The following is a 22419-nucleotide window of genomic DNA, read 5'->3' on the forward strand; positions in this document are numbered from 1 at the left end:
ACTTTATAGGGTCGCAAATGAGTATTTTAAATGCGTTATAAACGGAAAAACAAACTTAATATACCCTCCATACTATGGTGGAGGGTATAAAAATTATAAACCTAAAACTGGATTAAGTTTCGGCGTACCAAAATGAAAACAATTAATGAAAACTTAAGATCTACCATTAAAAAACTTGTAGAATGGTTTCCCGGTCGGGGTCTTCTAGAAGTTCAAAAAGAGAATCTTTGTATTCACCATCATAACTAATTATATTGTCAATATAAACATTGTGTAGTTGCCCGAAAATCTCTTAAGTTTTACCTCATGGCGAGGTGCTCCGCTTCGAGACTTCAGCGTAAGGAAAATAATTCTGATTAGAGTTGTATAGTTCATGAACGAACAAGTTCAATTGAACGATTCATTGAAAAGAGCGTATGAACTAGATCAGTCGATATAGTTCATTATAGTTCAATAGCTCACTGAGCGCAGACCGAAAGATCCACAAAGAACGATCAACGAACGAGTTCTGCATGTCATTCACATATGAATAAAGTGACGCCGTTTTCTGTGCCAAGTGATGCCTTCGTAATGTAATGAGTTTTGTTTATGTTTTGGATCAATGTGAAGTGTCAACCAGCATTGTAATAAAATCAATTTGCCCATAAAGAACATTGTTGACATAACACATCCCAATATATCGAATCCATTACCATTCAATGTGCCTTGTTTTGGATAGAAAAAAGGAAAAAAAGAAACATATGTACATACATAAAGCTTTTTTGCAGTTATAATTTCTACAAACAAACAACATAAGCCACTTAAATGAAAATGTAATTACAATTTTTTCCGAAGGACTTTTTTTCTAAACATAATACAAACATAATCTTTCTTTATGAATGGAATAAAATTATCTAAATGTAATATTTGATTGTTTTTGAGTCTGGAGTGTTACCCCCAATGCACAGTGTCCGATTTTCCGAAAAAACCTGGCCAAAACTCTAAAAATGAATAGATTTTGACCTAACCTTTGGTTCTTATGTTTTCCCGGCCGCTGATTACATTTTTGATCCCTCCTCCTATACAATGTGATCTTATCGGATCAAAATATTCTACAAATTTCTTCGCCATCAATTTTTACTATAGGTCCTAGAATACACCAAAACTCTATACCTTACCTAAACTCCAGAAATATGCAAAATTATAAACACATTTTAGTTATATGTATACTAATTTTTATTTTTCCATGGTAAAGGATAGAGAAAAAGTCAACATTATTTTGTGGTTTTGTTTAATAACAAACAATTTGCAGTAATCTGAAAAAATAATAAATATAATTCCAATAATACTTAGTCCAATGGGAATTAATGTACAATAATAGATGCGTTAAGCTTTAAAAGACTATGTATTGAGGATAACAGAAACAGAATTTATAATATTGTAAATGATATAACACATCTTCAAGGTGCAGGGGAGTAATATAAGTCAAAATTTCAATAAAAAAAATATTATAGCTTATTAATTCGCCATAAAATAATGCAATATATGCGTACATAGACGTTGTACTAAGGGGCAAATGTAATGCAAAAGAAATCGAAAAACTGGTCGCAAAGAAGGAAACAGCAAACACAAATGATGCTGCACTGTCTCCACCAGTGCAGTGAGCAAATGTCAGTTATTCGAATCTACATTTAATTGTATATAATAGTTTTTTTGTGATCCAAATGGTCGGCTGCAACTACTACTATCATCGTCGTCGTCATCATCATCGTCACTATCATTGCCATTGAGTTTGTTCTTGTGTTGCTGTCCATCATCTTCATCGTACGCCCATTGCATTTCCTCGCCAAATTTATCTAAATGTGCTAGATATTTGTATACATGTAATTTTCTATTGTCAATAGGTCTGTTCGATAACCCAAAAGTTTGTACAAACTTTTACAAAATGCTGTTCGATAACAAACTTGCCCCATAAAAGAGAAATGAGAAGTAGCCGCAAGTACTTGCAAATACTTTTTACTTGCCAAGTTATCGAACAGGCTTAATATATGATTCACAGGGATAACATCAAACAGATAAATCACTAAAGCTCAAAGCCATCGGATGGGATGTTTCAATATTATGGAACATCATATGTTCCATTACATAACGACCGCACAACACTTTGTAGCAACTGAGACACATCCAGTTTTCAGCCACCGAGGAACATTCGTTACATGGTTGATTTGTATTTATTGCTATAGGAGGAAGGAAGAAGAGGAATACGAATTGTTATTGTGCACAAACGAATTTATAAATTAATAAAATAATCAAAAACGTTTACAGAGCACAAAAACAAAAAAATATAATTCCACAAAAATTCCAAGAAATGAGTTAGCAATGGTTTTTAATTAAAAGTAAGATGAGTTAATTACACCAATGCCAGGTGTAGAATGAAACGTTAAACGCCGACTAATGAAATTCTAAAATAAATATTTCTACACAGATTGTGTGAATATGAATGATGTGAATGATTGATTTTCTACTTAAAAATAACACTTTTTTGAAAACAGAAACACAAAACCAAATAATAACAATACACAATAATATTTTTGCTTACATTTTGGCGCATCCTCAGGATGCAGCTGTGCTAAATGTGGACAATTCTTTAAGGGTACAACAGCAAACATTTCATTATTTTCAAATGCCTATTTGGTATGACGTTGAATTGAGTAAAATTCCCATTGTAGGTATGTATTTTGGAAATGCATTTTATGAAATGAAACAGACAAATGTTATGTTGGGATTAAATTAACAATTTTGAAGTTTACATAGACGTTAGACTTTAATTACCTGCATGTGCTCTGTGATAAATTCTGTTAGGGTTTTAACTTTTACCTTCGGTTTACTGCCACTTGCCTCTAAAGATATATTCTGGTCGGAGTTGCCGGAACCACCAGCAGCACCCTGAACATCATCCCTTGTAATATCTAAATTTTGTAAAGTAGCAGCAAGAAAATCCTCATTGTTATTCTCGCCCGACACCTGCGGTAATCGTTTCCCAAAAGCTAGACTTTTCCAGTAACGCGCTTGGACACTAATACAGTTCTGTAGAGTTTCCATGCAACTCAAATAAGTAACTGTAGGTGGACGTAGAGTACTGCCGTTCAATTGCACCGGTGGTATGGGATCTCCCAACAATGATTTCGTACACATGGTCATGGCGTATGAAATCGAGTTGACGTTGTAGCCTCCTTCAAGGCACACTATTATGCGACCATTCGCCAGTGCAGACAGCCAATGGGTAAAAAGTCCATAAGCTTCAGGAGTTACTTTACAACCACCAAATGGATCTCCAATGGCAGCATCAAACCCGGCCGACACCAAAACTAATTGAGGATCAAATTCATATGCGATTGGCATTATAATATGCTGGAAGGCCATAATGTATTCTAAATCGCCCATGCCTTTCTGTGAGTAGCAAATAAAACCGATTATACAAAAAGTTCAAATGATGGTTTGTTTACAAATCTAACCTTATTCCAAGGAATGTTTACATTAAACCCAACACCAGCACCTTTGCCAACACAGTCATAGTCGCCATCTTTAAGTGGGGTTCAGACGATCAGTTTTGACTGACAGCTTTTGGTCAAATATCGATTGCTTCAGTTTTGTTGTGCTGCTCGTAGCGGCCAAACAGTCATTCAAGTTGGATGACAAACCCACAGTCAAGTTGAAAAATTACTGTGCTCACATAGCTACATATAAAATCATATAAAGAACAACTTTTATTAATAAATATGGATGACAAAAAGATTGGATGTGCATTTTTGATCATTTCGCTTTTAGAGGAAGAAAATAAAGTGACAAGAAGAAGGAAATGGGTAAAAAAAATTGATAGCCTCCCGAAAACAATATTCACATGTGAATATTTTAAAAGAAATTCGAGATTCTGAGCCAATCGCTGTCCACTCCAGCTCCAGAAGATTCAGATTGCTTTATTTTTTTTTTAATTCCCTTCTGTACGATGAGCGGATTACGTTTATTTTCTTCTTGACGTCGTCAATAGAACAATCCTTCTTGTATTTCTTCATAACATTTAGTAGTTCTCCATATGCTTTTGTTTTAATGTCGCGCATCATATATTCTTGACTGGTTATGTCCCAGAGCAATCTTTGCATTTCGTAGCAACATAAAAATTCATTTTCGTTGTCCATGTTTGTCGTTTTGTTTGCAATTTTTTGCTTGGCCGATATTAAAATGAAGGAAAAGATTTTTGTCTGCTATTTTTATCTCTTATTTGCAATAATAACACTGCTCAACACGACTTTTGTTTCAACCGAAGTTGCGGTTGTTTCTAGATGAAATCGGCGAGATATTTTCAAATCCGGTCCCGGTTTTTGTCCATCAGCTCTTGTTTTTGAGATATAGCTAAAAATCGGTTTTTACGAGTTTAACCCAGACTTTCGTTGTTTTCGGATACAAACAAATATTTTTTTGTGGGTTTTTTGACATTAATCTATTAAGGAGATATTGTACGCTCGATACAAATCATTTTTGAAATAGTTATGGTGAGTATATATCAAAAAATATAGAAAATATACGACGGACCTTGTAGAAATTGCATATTTTGAGTACTTTAAGCTGTAATTACGTCATCGGGGGAAGTCATAGGATCTTCATATGGCAATGCGGATATGCTTAGGGTGTCTACTATATAGTCCAGTATTCAAATATATACAGTATGCAAAGTTCATATTCGTACAAACTTCAAAAATGAATAAAATCGTTATTAATTCCATATTTTATATTAAAATATGATACAATTGATGGGGATTACTATAACGAAGAATGATTAAAAAATAACAAAACTAATTTTTAATTTATTCCGTCATTTAGGTATAGATGGCGCCTGTGTGGGTGGCAAAGTTCGTATTCGTACACCTAGAAGCGCTATAAATGTGTGGTATTTAAGGATTTTTAAAGCAAAATACCACCAATTTTCGTTATTTTCTTCTTAAAGAGTGCCTTTTCTGTAGAAAAATGTAAAAATAACGATAATTTAATTAAATATTTTGCATGAATAAAAAGTCGGACAAATATCCGAAAAATTTAAGAAAAATGTGATAGATGCGATTAACTGTGGTATTTTATTCTCGAATTTTGGACGAAAACAGCTAGTAGCAGTCCTTCTGCAACAATATTTGAGGTCTCCTAGGAAAATAAATGTTGTCAGCGTTCGGAAATGCAACGAAACGTAATCCCGGCTAAGGGAATTTAAAGTCATTTTTGGTTTTTATGTCGTACAAATCGCAAGTTCTCTTTTATATTTGGCATAAAATGTATTGAAGTATAAGAATAGGGTTTCAAAAATCTTATTATGTCAAGACATATCGAAAATTACAAGAAAAAATAGATAATTAAGGCCGAAAATTTCCCAGAATATAATGCATTTCATCATTAGGTTACCCCACGTTCTTACTTCGCAATTTTACTTAATTCTTTTGACATTTATGCATTCATGTAGGACTGTTTGGTAAAGAAATATAATTTTCTACAAATAAAAATCATTGTTTTTCCAATTTTATCAATCATAACCCTCGTGATAGTAAGCGTAAAATTTCAGTCGCACGGAGACAGTATAAAGACTTCTACAGTTTAACTGTTCCTCATAATTTCTCACAGTTTTCGATATTAAATGATTTTCGTAACCCTATTTTAAAACTTCAATACATTTTGTGCCAAATATAAGACAGAAATTGCGATTTTTACGACGTAGAAACCAAAACATGTCTTTGCGTTGCCTTAATTCGGATTACGTTTCGTTGCATTTCCGAACGCTGACAACATTTATTTTCATATAAGACCTTGAATATTATTTCAGAAGGACTGCTATTAGCTATATCCGTTCAAAATTCGAGAAAAAATTACCATAGCTAATCGTTTCAATGACATCTTTATTAAGTATTTCGGATGTTGGTCCGACTTTTTATTCATGCAAAATGTTCAATTAAATTATCGTTATTTTTACATTTTTCTACAGCAGAGGCACTCTAGAAGAAGAAAACAACAAAAATTGGTGGTATTTTGCTTTAAAAATCCTTAAATACCACAAATATATAGTGCTTTCTAGGTGTACGAATACGAACTTTGCCACCCACACAGGCGCCATCTATACCTAAATGACGGAATAAATTAAAAAATTATTTTCTTATTTTTAAATCTTTATTCGTTATAGTAATCCCCTTTAATTGTATCATATTTGCATATAAAATATGGAATAAATAACGATTTTATTCATTTTTGATGTTTGTACGAATATGAATTTTGCATACTGTAATATAAAGTTCATAGCGCCCATGATTCGGCCATAACCTAAAAATCGTCATGAAGACTTCTAAAGGGAAATCATTTACCAGTGATATCATTACCACATAAGCCATTTACTTTTCAATGGCAGTCTTCATGATGGTTTTTAGGTTATGGCGGAATCATGGGCGCTATGAACTTTATATTATACATTTGAATACTGGATTATATAGTAGACACCCTAAGCATATCCGGAGTACCATATGAAGATCCTATGACTTCCCCTGATGACGTAATTACAGCTTAAAGTACTCAAAATATGAAATTTTTACAAGGTCCGTCGTATATTTTCTATATTTTTTGATATATACTCACCATAATTATTTCAAAAATAATTTGTATCGAGCGTACAACATCTCCTTAATATATTAATGTTGAAAAACCCACAAAAAATATTTGTTTGTATCCGAAAATAACGAAAGTCTGGGTAAAGCTCGTAAAAACCGATTTTGAGCTATATCTCAAAAACAAGAGCTGATGGAGAAAACCCGGGACCGGATTTGAAAATAACTCGCCGATTTCATCTAGAAACAACTGCAACTTCGTCTGAAACATTCAACTTTTTCAATTTTGTTGAGCAGTGTAATCAATCAAATTAATAAAAACACACGACTTTTTTAACTTTTATTTGATATTTACTCTGCTAATTTATTCCTTGACTGTCGTTGTTTCGTTCACACGGTCAAACAAACAAACAACCAACAGCTGACTGTCCAACATCCACAAAAAATTTTGTGGTTGCCTGATGACTGACAAAAATGAACGACCACACTGGCAAGCAACCGATTATTTGAGCAAAGCTGTCAGTCAAAACTGATCGTCTGAACCCCACTTTACTCTTGGGAAAGAATGTGGCATTGTCATAACGATGTATACTATACTAATGTATAAAACTTGTGGGTTTCCTTCAAATATGTGTTGTGTTGTGAACAAAGTACAACAACAAATGATATACAAAATACATATCAAGGCATATTTATTTACTTTTTTTTGTAAATTAAGTTTTCACAATTTAATAGGGTCTAATCCTGAAATTATAAAATTCAAAATTGTGTTCCAAAACATAACAAGTTTCATCCTAAACATGTAATAAAAATGACCTCTGACATTTCTGAACGATGTAATAGTTGCGAAAACTAAGATTAATATTTATTTATTTTATTCAATATCAGTACATACATAGAAAGCCTTCAAGGCCAATTATTCAAAATATTTATTTATTTCATTCAATACCAATACATACATACATAAGTAGATAGCCTTCAAGGCCAATTATTCAAAATATTACTTTATTTTATTCAATATCAATACATACATAGATAGCCTTCAAGGCCAATTATTCAAAATATTACTTTATTTTATTCAATATCAATACATACATAGATAGCCTTCAAGGCCATAATTCAAAATATTACTTTATTTTATTCAATATCAATACATAGATAGATAGCCTTCAAGGCCAATTATTCAAAATGAATTTTAATTTTTTATTAATAACGTTTAACATCATAAAAAGTAATGAAAGGAAGTTATATTAAATTCATTTTTTTAAATGTATTTAAAATTTTTTTTGTTTTGTTTTTTTTTTTTTTTTTTAATTATCATTATTTAATATTTCTAAATTTTTTTTTAATCCATTTTATAATGATTTATAATTTTTTTTTAGATATTTTTAATAAATATTTTGCAATATTTTTAAGTATGGTTTTAATAATTTGTTTAAAATTTTCCATGGAAAGTGAACTCCAATTGGGCAAGTCAGCTGTTATGGATGCCAAAACCTCATTGATATTATATCTGTAGTAAAGAAAAATTTTTAATTAAAATATCTGATATTGGTCTTTACAATTATATATAACCGGATTTAAAAAAACCCGCTGGGTTTTAAATGTCAATACCATTACATATACATATACAAAAAGTCATAACCCTATTGTGTATACGTCCAACAAATCCTCATAAAGAAGGTTAACCCTGCAAAAGGCTATAATATAAACATGGCCTAAACTAGGGATGTTCCACAATTTTTAATACCCTCCCCACATAGTGTGTAGGTATAAAAACGTTTTATCAAAAAGACCATTATGTCGATGTGTTACAAGGAACCTAACCTAAGTGGTACTTTGCACGAGTCATCAATGTAATATTACATTAAAATTTCCATCGTTGATTCTTCATATTTCGTGTTATATGACATTGATGGCTCGTGTAAACGATCCCTAATTAATAATACAATTTTTAGGTTAGAATATTTAGGGTGTAAAAATACATTCGAAAAACTAAAAATATTAAAAAATACTTACTTTCATACTCGGTTACAGCCGCTAACGCGATTTCTCGTAAAAATTCAATAATAACACCAACTTCCGCGAATTCCATTTTGAAATTTTCAATTTTTTTATGTTTGAAATGTTTTTTCGTCTTTTTGCTTGATTGCTTTTTGGGAAGTGATCAGGAAAGAAAATTGGCAACACTTAATTGTAGAGATGGCAAAAAATTGATGACCAGTAGTGGGATTCTGTAACTTTTTTTTCTACCGAACCGATATTGATAATTAACGAAAATTTTCGGTTGAATTACCGAAAGTGCTATTCTGTATTTCAATGTTATCGATACAAAAATTTTACCGACGAATATCGGTAGAATGACGGAATTTTAAAGAAGATGCAGGTCATTTCAAAATGGAATGAAAAAAATTACACTTTAAACGACATAATGCTTATTCAAAATTAACATAATTCAAATTTCTAATGAAATTATTTAAATCACAATTGTATATAAAATGATTATTTTTCAAATTACATGATGATAAAAATTAAAAATCGTAGTTAAAACTATAAATGTACGTTTACATATAACTATATTTATTTTATTTTTTTATTTATTCCAGTGGATTTTTATTGTCAAATCCATTGGGTATACGTACATACAGTTAGTCAACTTAATTATTGCAAAACCAAAATTATTAGAAAATTTTAAATAAAACTCCATTTTATTGGTATAAATAAATATCATTATTTATATTTCTGTTAACAGTATAATTTTTACACATGTTTATTAATAAAATAAAATAAAAAAGTAGCTAAATTTCTCTAAAAAAAATTCTTAAAATTAACAAAAAGGAGAACAACTCATTATTTGTACTGTCAACTAAAAAATTGCAAAATTTAGAACTTTTCAGTCTTTCGCGGTATTTTTCGAAAAGTTGGTTCTAATATTTCGTATGCCCACCTTGGGCATCAATAACAGCTTCTAAACGTCTCTGAATTTAATAAATAAGTTTCGGAATGTAATATTCCAATGATATTTTTTGCACATCCTTCTTTATTTTTTCTTTATTATTTTCTCAGAAATTTTTCGCGCAATTCTGGAGGTTACCAAATGACCCCCAATTTCATCCATTATTTTATAAAATGTATCCATTTCCAATTCATAAAGTGTCATAAGCTTCCTATTAATTAGACTGAAAGGATCCACCATATGTCGCAGAATTTTCTTTTTTATACGTAAAGAAAAATATATCTCAGTTTAAATTTTTATTTGGCATAATATATATTCCAAAATCATTTCTTAAAATTTTGATTTTTATTGATTTTTTTTGTTTAAAATATGAAAATTCTTTTATGTTGGTCGACTTAACGACTCCTTTTTTTTCGTCGGTAACTGACCGATGATTTTCGATAATTACCGACATAAAAATCGGTAGAATTTGTATACAGAATAGCACTTACCGACAAATATCGCTAACTATCGACATTTGTCGTTAATTCCATCGGTAGAGAGTTACAGAATCCCACTACAGCACTACTTAATTATCGTCACAGAAATGTGAAGGTGGGTACATTAAGTGGGGTTCACACAATCAGTTTTGACTGGCAGTTTTGCTCAAATAATAGACCAATGTGGCCATCCAATTACACAATAAGCATAGGTGCTGACTTACAGAATGAGAGGAAATAAACAATAGAATTATCCATATTGATTAATATATGGTTATTTTTATTTACTTTGAAATGATATATATGATATTCCCTATCCTTGATCCTTTACTTCCCCTCCTCAAGAAAATACCCGTAATGCTTGCTTTTAACCTGCAAAGCGTTCCTTAACCCCAAAAAATGGTAAAACCGGAAGCAATTTTTAAAGAAAACAAAAACAATCGGAATGGAATTCTCTCTTTTGTAACTTTTGCCACTAAAAAAGTATGATAACGAAGCTAATATGCGTCGAAATTCAGTAGGCGTCGACAAAAATTAGCAACGCGCGCCCTCGCCGGGCTTACCGCCGTCGAAAAATCAATTCGCTTGGGATAAAAAGTCAGAGAAGAATTCGAAGATATCCTTTTTACTTTTTATAGTAAAAAAAAGAAATGGAGAACAGTAAAAAATGTTAATTCAAATTTTGGACATTGCTCGGCAATGCATTACAATCGTTGCAAATGAATGCTACATGAGCAAATCTAGTTGTTTAAAAGGTTTTTTATTTTTTTATTATTATACCTCAGCCTTTAAGAAAACTTATTTTAGAAATGGAGAACAATTTTGAGCTCCTGAAAGTTTCTGTGGAGGCATCTGTTTTGGACCAGAAGGCAGTGAAATCAGAGATTAATAATTTAAAAAATAAAATCTCTGAAATGGAACTGGACATTATAAAGATCAACGATGAATGCAAGAGGAAACGAAAAGTAAGCATTGAAGAGGATGCAGTAACGGTGAAGAGGATCAGGCCATTGGGATACCCCTGGAACAACGAGCCGAATACGCCTCTAGAGCCAGGTCAGGCAATTAGGCGCCCGTGTGCGCTTGCTGAGAGTACAAGCACACTCTGTGTATACTGAGCGAAAAAATACGATGTGCACTCACCACCGAACAGCTTGTTCGTTTTCCAATAAAAAGAAACAAGCAGTCTTGTCTGATCAGTCAACGAAGAAGGTGGTGTAGTCGCTATTTTTCTTGATTGTACGTATGAATACACATAGAGAAATGACTGACCAGTATGAAAACGACTTTTTATTCGCCGAAAATTTTTTCGGTGATTATGAATGTTTGTTGTGCCAAAAAACATTAACACGCCATTTATGTATGTATATATTTATCCTTCATTCTTACTTTTTTTAAATGATTTTTAAAATGAAAACATTAATGAACCTATCCTGAAGTATAAACATTTATTTTTATACCCTAAACCACACAGTGGTAAGGGGTATTATGTCTTTGTGCATTTGTATGTAACATACAAAAGGAAACGAAATAGACCCATAGTTCCTTTTGGGGATATACATATAATCACTTTCTGAGTCGAATTATGCATGTCCGTCCGTCTGTCTGTCCGTCTGTCCATGTATTTTTGTTCGCAACGTACAGGTCGCATTTTTTGTCCGATTTAGCTGAAAATTGGGGACTACAACTTTTTTAGCCATAGGAAGAACGCTATTGCTTTTGGTGAAAAACGGTTCAGATTTGGATATAGCTCCCATATATATTTTCGCCCGATTTCACGTATTTGCTGCACCAAACACGCTATATATGTCCGATTTTGATGAAATTTGGAATGTGTGACTGAATTTGGTCTAATAATAAATGTGACAAATTATATCGAAATCGGTTCAGATTTGGATATAGCTCCCATATATATGTTCGCCCGATTTCACGTATGTGCTGCACCAATCACGCTATATACGTCCGATTTTAATGAAATCTGGAATGTTTGACTGAATTTAGTCTAGAAATAAGTGTGCCAAATTATATAGAAATCGGTTCAGATTTGGATATAGCTACCATATATATTATCGGCCGATTTCACGTATTTTCTGTACCAAACACACTATATATTTCCGATTTCGATGAAATTTGGAATGTGTGACTGAATTCAATCTAGAAATAAATGTGCCAAATTATATCGAAATCGGTTCAGATTTGGATATAGCACCCATATATATTTTCGGCCGATTTCGCGTATTTGCTGCTCAAAACACGATATATAAGTCCGATTTCAATGATATTTGGAATGTGTGACTGAATTCGGTCTGGAAATAAATTTTATAACAAAATCGGTTTAGATCTGGATATAGCTCCGATTTATACTTTACATATTCACAGTGGTGTAGGGTATCATATAGTCGGCCCCGTCCGACTTTGATCCTTTCCTTACTGGTTTTTTTTTTGCCTAATGTGGTCCCTGAGGAATAAAACATATTAGTAATATTCCCTAAAATAAGTGTTTACCAGGGAAAATCTTATGCACATGGGTAGTGGTGTAGGGTATTACATAGTCGGTCCCGTCCCGTCTATAGTCTTTGCTCACTTGTTTTAAAATTTATTATTTATAAATTTATAATTTATTTATTACAGTTTTCCTGCAATCGGGACTTCTTTTAAAAATACATATTTGCATTTTTTTCATCAAAAGTCGAAAATTACCAAATAGTCGATTTTTTTGAATTAATTTTTTGAATTTATTTTTTTTTTTTTCAATTTAACTTAAATTTAAATAAATTTTATTGCAGGATGTAAAATTCTGTAGTCTTATGATAATACGCCAAATAACATTAGTTATGCGTATTCGACATTTGCTTACTTTTTTTATCGTTTCTAAAGAAAAGATTTACGCAACATACAACAGTGAATCACAGTCAAAATTATCCACTTCAGTTTCTTTTATTAAAACTGCGATTGCTAAGAGCTAATTGCGACTTCATTCTTTTTTCTTTTTAAACATTAGTGTCTTGACGTAAATATTATAAAATAAAATTAACGAAATTCAGGTATATTTAGATAAAAAATTAAAAATTGTTATACAACATCGATTTTTACCTCACAGTGAAAAGTAATGTAAGAAAGTGAAGTGGATACTTTTGACTGTGATTCACTGTATATACAAACCTTTAAAAATATTAAATACCACATTTTTTTATTTGCAATAGCATTATTCAATCATTTATGATTTAAATTTTAAACATAAACTAACAATATCAACGAAATTCTATATTTCAACCGAACTGATGTTATGCACACACAATTTCTCACAGTTTATTCAGAGAAAAAAGTTACCCTCTCGCTGTGACTCACACGTACACAACACATTCAAAGCCGATGCATTCGTATTGGTTGCCTGACCTGGCTCTAGAGCACTCACCAGTGTGCTCGCCGATCCTTTACCCGGATGACTCACCACCTCGCTTCCAATGTAACGCATGTAAGTTTTACAAAGTTCTTTACCTTTGGCTATTTGGTTTATTTCTTCGTTTTTATACCCCACACCACTATGTGGGGAGGGGAGGGTATTATATGTTGGTTTTACCCAAAACGTTTGTAACACATTAAAATAATGATCGTAACCCATACTTACATATATATATCCAAATGAATGTCTCGACGAGCTGAGTCGATCTGGCTATGTGCGTCCGTCCGTCTGTCCATCTAACTTGTAATCACACTACAAGTCGCAATTTTGATCCGATCGTCACGAAATTTTGAGAGTTCATGAGGATCCTAAAGGGGAAGAAGCCTATTCATTATGGCGATGGTCGGATAATATTCAGAGGTCGAAGTGGGTAAAAAAATTTCCTTGGGGAAAAAGTTAAGGTTTCTCATACAAATATCTCCGCAGCTATTGCGGATTATCAAAAGAAAAAGCCCGTTAATGAAAGTAGAAAGACTGATTTTACAATGATGCTAAGTACGTTGGTGTAGGTGGTCAATCAACGGAGATATAACAATAGTCGCTTATCGAACTTATTCTTCATTATACCCTCAGCATTTTGTTTGGGGGGTATATACAGTGACACAGAAAAGTATACATACACCCTACAAAAATGCAGTTTTGGCTAAATCGTTGGGTTTTTACAGCAACAACTGCACTGTGTGGCTCCTTGGTGACAAAATAACCATAATTACACAAATTTATTTTAATCTAATACGTTTATTAATTACAATTAAAGAAATTCAATTTTCACAACACAGAAAAGTATACATACACCCCAAGGAAATACGAATATACATTTTTATTTATACATTTTTTAGTTTTGGCGAATGTCTCTGGGTATCTGAGATATATTTTAGAGAAAAGAAAATAATTTTTGGGGGTCAAATACTGTTATTTAGGGTCAAATTTCTTATATACCACGTTAAAGCTGATCCTTGCTTAATTTTTTTGAGTTTTTAGGTATTGTACTTTATAAAAATCACAAAATTGTTTCAGATTGCAAATCTTGAGACCCAAGAAAGCTTTGGAGTTGTTATTGAGCAAAATATTCCTTCCTGGACGTCGATTAATGCACGTTTTTCCTCAAATTTCTCAGGAAGTTAATATATTCTGCGGAATTCCTGGCGCAAATTACATACAAAATGCATTGAATTGCCTTGTAATATGGCCTGATACAATCCTTGGGCCTTAATTGAATCAGAAATCTGAAATATTTTGTTACAAACCTGTTCCCAAAGCTTCTAAAACAACAAAATATAAGCACTACCAAAAAAGCATGAAATTTGTACTCTGAACAACGTCGTTTTCGTATTATGATCATTACCGATACTATAGGCGCGAAACATTTCGTATAATTGTACATTTCTGAGTCAATTGATGCCCAAGGATTATATCCGACCATATTACAAGGCAATTCATGGTCATCTATATGTAATTTGCACCAAGAATTCCGCGGAATCTATTCACCTCCTGAGAAATCTGAGGGAAAACGTGCATTTATCGACGTTCAGGAAGGTATATTATGCACAAAAACAACTTCAAAGCATTCTAGGGTCTCAAGATTTGCCATCTGATACGAATTTTGTGCACTTTATAAAGTACAATACCTAAAAACGCAAAAAATTAAGCAAGGGTCAGCTTTAACGAGGTATATAAGAAATTTGACCCTAAATAACGGCATTTGACCCCCAAAAATTATTTTTTTTTTCTCTAAAATATATCTCAGACACCCAGAGACATTCGTCAAACCTAAAAAAATTATAAATTTTGCTACTAATTCCATAAATTTTATGATAATACTCGTATTTCCTTGGGGTGTATGTATACTTTTCTGTGTTGTGAAAATTGAATTTCTTTAATTGTATTAAATATACGTTTTAGATTAAAATAAATTTGTGTAATTATGGTTATTTTGTCACCAAGGAGCCACACAGTGCAGTTGTTGCTGTAAAAAACCAAACGCTTTAGCCAAAACTGCATTTTTGTAGGGTGTATGTAAACTTTTCTGTGTCACTGTATATTTTACTACAACCAAAGAGTGCCTCATCGAAATAATGGTTTTAGACCCCAAGTATGTTTGGAAGAAATACGTTTCCGCCGACAATGGAGTCGATTGAGCTATGTCTTTCCTCTGTCTGTCTGGCTGGCTGGCTGGAGCGCACGATAACTCACGAACGGATCAACCGATTCGGTTCCCATTTTTGGTATTGCAATATTTTGTCCAAACTTCGTTTAAGTTCGAAGATATACCTTATCGGTCCACTCCTTCCGGTACCTCCCACCCAAAGTTTGGAAAAAAACCAGTTTATGGAATCGTCTTGGATCGTTCTGAATTTTCTCGCAAATTGTCCTTTTCGGCCTTTGCTACGAAAGTAAATTCACTCTTCCTGCATAATTGACCCAAAAGCTCAAATCTATAGCAAACCCGTTCGTTGGTATTGATATGGTTACGAAGTTTTTCGGCAAATCACACACACTCGACCCGAACGCAAAGTAAGAGAGCAAATGTGTTGATTTTTTTACTTCAGTCTTGTACTGAATGTCATGCAATCAGGTTGATGCCGCTTTATTTGTTTTTTTTTTTTTTGGTACACTGAAAAGATTTTGCAGTTGTACAGCAAATATGTGGAGGGAAGAATTTGAAAATGATTTTTTGTTTTGTATTAATATTTTTAATGACGTCTGCAATGCACCAATAAAAAACTGAAGTGGATACTTTTGACTGTGATTCACTGCCTTTTTAGGCGAAGATCATTTTTAGTATTATTTTTTTTTAATTTATTAATCGAGTTTTTTATGATCTATAATGCAAATGAAAAAGGAAAGCCGACGATTCGAACCCACACACCCACCACTATGTTTGGCTCTGAATGCTAACACGCCGTGACAACTTTTTTTCTGTGTTTTTCATTTCATACTCAATATGAAAATCATCACCCTGTTCTGTTCTGTCAGTGTAATTTTACCCACACATAAACAATTTAAGCGCTCGCTCTTCATGGTCGGCTATGATCTATAGACGTGTGAAGCATTGATTAACCTTTTATCTTTAGGTACGAAGATGGGTATATCTCAGTCGGCCCAGGTGACTGATACTTTTTTACTTGTTTTATTATGAAAGTTTTATTTTAACGAAAAATATCTCTGCTTTTATTCGACGTGTGCGAAACAAGTGAAGTGCTAATTCAACTGTTCACGAAAACCAAAAATGATATGAAGCTTATTGGCAGGTGCAGTGTTTATCTCATAGTCGGTCCACCCGACTATAGCCTTTGCTCACTTGTTATAGTTTACTGTGGCTTCAATGGATTTTATTTGATTTTGGTGTTTTTTAATTGCAGATTTATTTAAATATTTAAATGTCTCGCAAGAATCCACTGATTCGAATGACCCTGCTTCCTCAGCAGTAGCAACACCTTCAACACAGACGACGTCATCAGATGTTACCTCATCTGAGCCCGAAATTACCACCGAAGTCTTCTCTGAAAATAATCAGGTATGTGATTAAAACCGAATCGACTCGATTTGCAGAATCGAAATGGTTTATAATAGGAAGTGCTGGTTATTTGAATCATGTTTTTAAAATCCATTTTCAACTTCATTAAAACATTCACCTAAATGTGATATATACGATCTGATTTATGGGAAAACGTGTCGAATCGTTTTCCATCACATACCTGAATGTGAATGTTAACGAGCATACTCAACAGCAACAATATCATAATGTGCGAGGTTCTTCCGATAGCCCACCCGCTTGTAATACAGAGAGCGCTGGTCATGGTGAGTAAAGGGTTGTTTACACCATCTATCAATGTCGTATGAGATGTCAAATTTTCTACCTGCGAATGTTGTACACATAGTGTGACCACTATGAAAATTTTCATCTATCAAAATGATTTGGCAACTCATATGTACATTTTTCATTTAGGGAGCGCTCTATTTGATACGGCATTCTCGTACAGTGACTCTCACGACTAACCGGACACCTCCTACATAAAATTTCTTCTTATGATATCTTAACGAAAAATATAGATAAATGGTTCGTATTTCGCATGAAATAAAGGAAATTTTATTTTATTTTGTTTTCGACAACAAAAAAGAACATAAAAAGCCAATTACACGGCAAAAAACTACAAAATGTAACACAACATAAAAAATTCATTCCACACGTCCTATCGGACATTTAATAGACCTTATAAATATTAATATTTTGTTGCATATCCTTTTGCGGATACAACAGCCTCTAGCCTCTTTGGTATTGAATCGAGGAGATTTTTGCAAATTTGTGGATCCATATTGTTCCAAGCTTCTAGAATGGATACCTTGAGCTCCTGGACATTGGAGTGCTTCTTTTGGTAAATTTTTCGACCAATTTCTTGCCAAATGTGCTCAATAATATTTAGATCTGGGGATTGGGGAGGTGTATCTAGCACATGGGGACAGTTATATATTAACCAAGATCGGGCCACCTCCGATTTATGCTTGGGATCGTTATCTTGGTAAAATATAAAATTATCTTCAATCCCCAATTTGGCACAGGACTGCTTTACATTTTGCTTTAAAATATCAACATATTGAAAACGATCCATTATACCCTCCACAAAATGTAAGTTACCCATGCCCTTCGACGATACACACCCCCAAACCATGACGGAACCACCACCATGCTTTAAAGTAGGTATGGTATTTTTTGGCATGTACGCTTGATTCGGTTTTCGCCATACAAACCTGCGCCCGTCTGAACCCTGCAGGTTAAATTTACTTTCGTCTGTGAAAAGTACCTTAAGGATGAATAAAATTAGTTAGAAAATGAATTTAAAACCCATAAAGAGTCACTTACCCTCTCCCAAAAATCATGAGGCTTATTTAAATGTTGCTTAGCAAATTCCACACGTTTTTTCCTATTCGTTTCTGATATGTAGGGTTTTTTCACGACAGATCTACCATGTAAATCAAAGCTTCTAAGTGTTCTCCGAATAGTTTCGTTAGAAACTTCTTTATTTCTTTCTGTTTTTACTATATTTTTGACTTTCTCTGCTGAAATAAAGGGGTCTTTTTCAACTACTCGGCGAATAAACTTCTCATCTTGTGGCGTAAGCTTCTTTCCTTGCCCTGATCTGTCTTTATTTTGTACCCTATTTTCTTTGTCAAACCTCTTAATAATATCGTGGACAGTCGATTTGCTGATTTTTACTATATTTGATATCTCTCTTATAGATTTATTATCTTCACGAAGCCGTAAAACAAGTTTACGAATTTCAATAGAAGTATGAGTACGAGAAGGCGCCATAACGTCTTGTTCTTGCGAAAAAACTCACTAACTAATTTATGAAAAGCATATAATATCCCATAATAATCACTAAACAACAAAAATAAACTGATCGGTCCCGTTCAAAAGTCCCGTTACTTTAGAGAAAACCACATGATTCTGATTTGTCCGGTTAGACGTGTGGAACGAATTTTGTACGTTGGCTTGTAAATCGTTAAATTGTGACTTGTAAATAATAATAATTTTTTCCACATTATAACATGAAAGTTAATAAAATTTCCTATATCTTGATACATAAAATTTTCCATTTAATATAATTTTTCAATAAGTTATGAAGAAAACAAATCCGACATTGCAAGTGTCCGGTTAGTCGTGGGAGTCACTGTATGTAAACATAAATTTATCAGCTGTTTTCTGGCATTCTCAAAAAAATTGAAAACAAAATCTTTTAAAAAAGAAAATGGAAAGTTATGTATGTATATTTAAATATTTAGCAAAGTAAATAAAGGGTGTTTATAATGTTATTTTCAGATTGATTGGTCGAAAGAAGCAGTCTTGGAAATGATCGCTTTGTGGAAAAACATGAATGCCTCTATAACCCCAAAAACCTATTCTACCACAACAAACATGCTAGATATTCATTTTCCTTCAACCAAAATTAAAATTTGCCCAAATTTGCAACTCAACAAAAAATGTAAACAATGACAAAAACAGCTGTTTTTATATTTATAGGTTATGTCATACGAAAATAACACTTGTAGGTATGAACGCACAAATTGAAAGTTGTATGGATGACGTCAATTTTGACAAACATAGAGAATGTCGAATGGGCGAAAGAAATGACAGCTCATATGACATTGATATATGGTGTAAACAGACCTTAAGGAAACAATTTATATTTTTTATACCCTCCACCATAGTATGGAGGGTATATTAAGTTTGTTTTTCCGTTTGTAACGCATTGAAATACTCATTTGCGACCCTATAAAGTATATATATTCTTGATCAGGGTAAAATTCTAAGTCGATCTGAGCACGTCCGTCCGTCCGTCCGTCCGTCTGTGGTAATCACTCTAGCATCCACAAAAATGGAGATAGGACGCTGAAATTTTGGGAAAATGCGTCTTTTGTTTGCAGGCAGGTCAAGTTCGATGATGGGCTATATCGGTCCACGTTTTGGTATAGCCCCCATATAACGGTACCCCCCGATTTACGGCATTTTGACGTTTTTAGCTACATTTTCAGACCGATTTGGCTATAATTTGACATTTAGGGTTCTTAAGTGTCAGTAAACATATATAACAAAACTTGTGGACATAGGTCCACGTTTTGGTATAGCCCCCATATAACGGTACCCCCCGATTTGCGGTATTTTGACGTTTTTAGCTACATTTTTCGACCGATTTAGCTATAATTTGACATTTAGGGTTCTTAAGTATCAATAAACTTATATAACAAAAGTTGTGGACATAGGTCCACGTTTTGGTATAGCCCCCATATAACGGTACCCCCCGATATACGGTATTTTGACGTTTTTAGCTACATTATCAGACCGATGTAGCTATAATTTGACATTTAGGGTTCTTAAATGTTAATAAACTTATATAACAAAAGTTGTGGACATAGGTCCACGTTTTGGTATAGCCCCCATATAACGGTACCCCCCGATTTACGGTATTTTGACGGTTTTAGCTACATTTTCAGACCGACTTAGCTATATTTTGACATTTAGGGTTCTTAAGTGTCATTAAACTTATTTAACAAAACTTGTGGATACAGGTCCACGTTTTGGTATAGCCCCCATATAACGGAACCCCCCGATTTGCGGTATTTTGACGTTTGTAGCTACATTTTCAGACCGATTTAGCTATAATTTGACATTTAGGGTTCTTAAGTGTCAGTAAACTTATATAACTAAATTTGTGGACATAGGTCCACGTTTTGTTATAGCCCCCATATAACGGTAGCCCCCGATTTACGGTATTTTGACGTTTTTAGCTGCATTTTCAGACCGATGTAGCTATAATTTGACATTTAGGGTTCTTAAATGTCAATAAACTTATATAACAAAAGTTACGGACATAGGTCCACGTTTTGGTATAGCCCCCATATAAGGGTCCCCCCATTTACGGTATTTTGACGGTTTTAGCTACATTTTCAGACCGATTTAGCTATAATTTGACATTTAGGGTTCTTAAGTATCAATAAACTCATACAACAAAAGTTGTGGACATAGGTCCACGTTTTGGTATAGCCCCCATATAACGGTACCCCCCGATTTACGGTATTTTGTCGTTTTTAGCTACATTTTCAGACCGACGAAGCTATAATTTGACATTTGAAGTTCTTAAATGTCAATAAACTTCTGTGACAAAACTTGTGGACATAGGTCCACGTTTTGGTATAGCCCCCATATAACGGTATCCCCCGATTTACGGTATTTTGACGTTTTTAGCTACATTTTCAGACCGATATAGCTATAATTTGACATTTAGGGTTCTTAAGTGTAACTAAACTTATATAAAAAAAGTTGTGGACCTTGGTCCACGTTTTGGTATAGCCCACATATAACGGTGCCCCCGATTTACGGCATTTTGACGTTTTTATCTACATTTTCAGACCGATAGAGTTATCAATTGACATTTAGGGTTCTTAAATGTCAATAAACATTTATAACTAGTGGACATAGGTCCATGTTTTGGAATAGCCCCCATATAACGTTACCGCCCGATTTCAGGTATTTTGAGAATTTTACCTACAAGTTTTAACCGAATTATCTGTAATTTGAACATTTGACATTTGAAATTCTTAGTGGTCACCACACCTCTCCACCAAAAATTGTCAAGAAAGCCCCCATATAACGGTACCTTCCGATTTTCAGTAATTTGATGATTTTACCTACAATATAAAACCGAACTAGCAGTAACATTTGAAGTTCTTAGTGGTCACAACACCTCTCCATCAAAAATTGTCAACATAGGTCCATGTTCGGATATAGCTCCCATGTAACGGTACCTCCCAATTTTCAGTAATTTGGCAATTTTAGGTAAAATTTTTAACAGAACTAACTGTAATTTGACATTTGACGGTTGTAGTGGTCACCACACATCTGCATCAACAATTTTCAACATAGCCCCAATATAACGATACTTCCCGATTTTCGGTACTTTGAGGATTTTACTTAAAATGTTTAACCGAACGTAGGTCCATGTTTTTGTATAGCCACAAAACAAACCTCCCGATTTTCCGTACCTTAGCTTTATTTTTTGGACGAACTTACTGTAATTTGTTCATTTAAGTTCATATTTTCGTATAGCCCAGATACCTCCGAACTAGCTGTTAATGACATTTGAAGTTCCCACGTTATGTACCGATTTTCGATATTTTGAGGATTCTAGCTAAATTTTTTAACCGAATTAGGAGCTATTTGACATTAAAGGCTCCCATCAAAAACTGTCAACATAGGCCCATGTTTTATTATAACCCCTATATAACAGTACCTCCCAATTTCTAGCCCACCAAAAATTGTCAACAGTTAGATATAGGCACCATAAAAAAGGACCTCCCGAATGAAGCATTTTATGTACATTATCTGACATTTTAACGTACTCACTTAAAGTT

General features: G+C 33.4%; 2 protein-coding genes across 6 annotated transcripts in view; both read right to left on the reverse strand.

The window, feature by feature from the left end:
• Nucleotides 1–1236: 1236 nt before the first annotated feature.
• LOC141399569 (histone deacetylase 6-like) lies at nt 1237–3622 on the reverse strand. The gene is made up of 4 exons (XM_073978570.1): nt 3495–3622; nt 2812–3429; nt 2579–2666; nt 1237–2216 (listed from the first exon to the last, which is right to left on the reverse strand). Exons 2-4 carry the CDS (start codon nt 3421–3423, stop codon nt 2047–2049), a joined length of 870 nt encoding a protein of 289 aa, XP_073834671.1. The 5' UTR covers nt 3424–3429; nt 3495–3622; the 3' UTR covers nt 1237–2046.
• The window catches only part of LOC141399570 (uncharacterized), a 36986-nt gene continuing 18130 nt past the window's right edge, over nt 3564–22419 (reverse strand). For 4 of the 5 annotated variants that reach the window (XR_012411872.1, XR_012411874.1, XM_073978572.1 and 1 more), the window contains one exon: nt 7205–8124. Coding sequence is in view for 3 of the 5 variants with exons in the window: in XM_073978572.1 (XP_073834673.1) it covers nt 7977–8124 (148 nt within the window). In the remaining 2 variants the exon portion in view is untranslated. Of the gene's footprint in view, nt 3717–7204; nt 8125–22419 lie in introns of those variants that run through there. The other variant, XM_073978574.1, reaches the window with a different exon arrangement.

The sequence above is a fragment of the Musca autumnalis genome, unplaced genomic scaffold, assembly GCF_047663935.1.
Source record: "Musca autumnalis isolate F117 unplaced genomic scaffold, ASM4766393v1 scaffold_3, whole genome shotgun sequence".
Taxonomy (NCBI): domain Eukaryota; kingdom Metazoa; phylum Arthropoda; class Insecta; order Diptera; family Muscidae; genus Musca; species Musca autumnalis.

What these genes read in the sequence shown, in the direction of transcription:
- LOC141399569 (XM_073978570.1), bottom strand. Translation starts at nt 3,423, where the DNA reads ATGGGCGATTTAGAATACATTATGGCCTTCCAGCATATTATAATGCCA. An exon ending in TTATCACAGAGCACATGCAG is followed by an intron (nt 2,667 to 2,811) that starts GTAATTAAAGTC and finishes CATACCAAATAG; the next exon opens with GCATTTGAAAATAATGAAAT. An exon ending in TCCTGAGGATGCGCCAAAAT is followed by an intron (nt 2,217 to 2,578) that starts GTAAGCAAAAAT and finishes TTCCTCCTATAG; the next exon opens with CAATAAATACAAATCAACCA.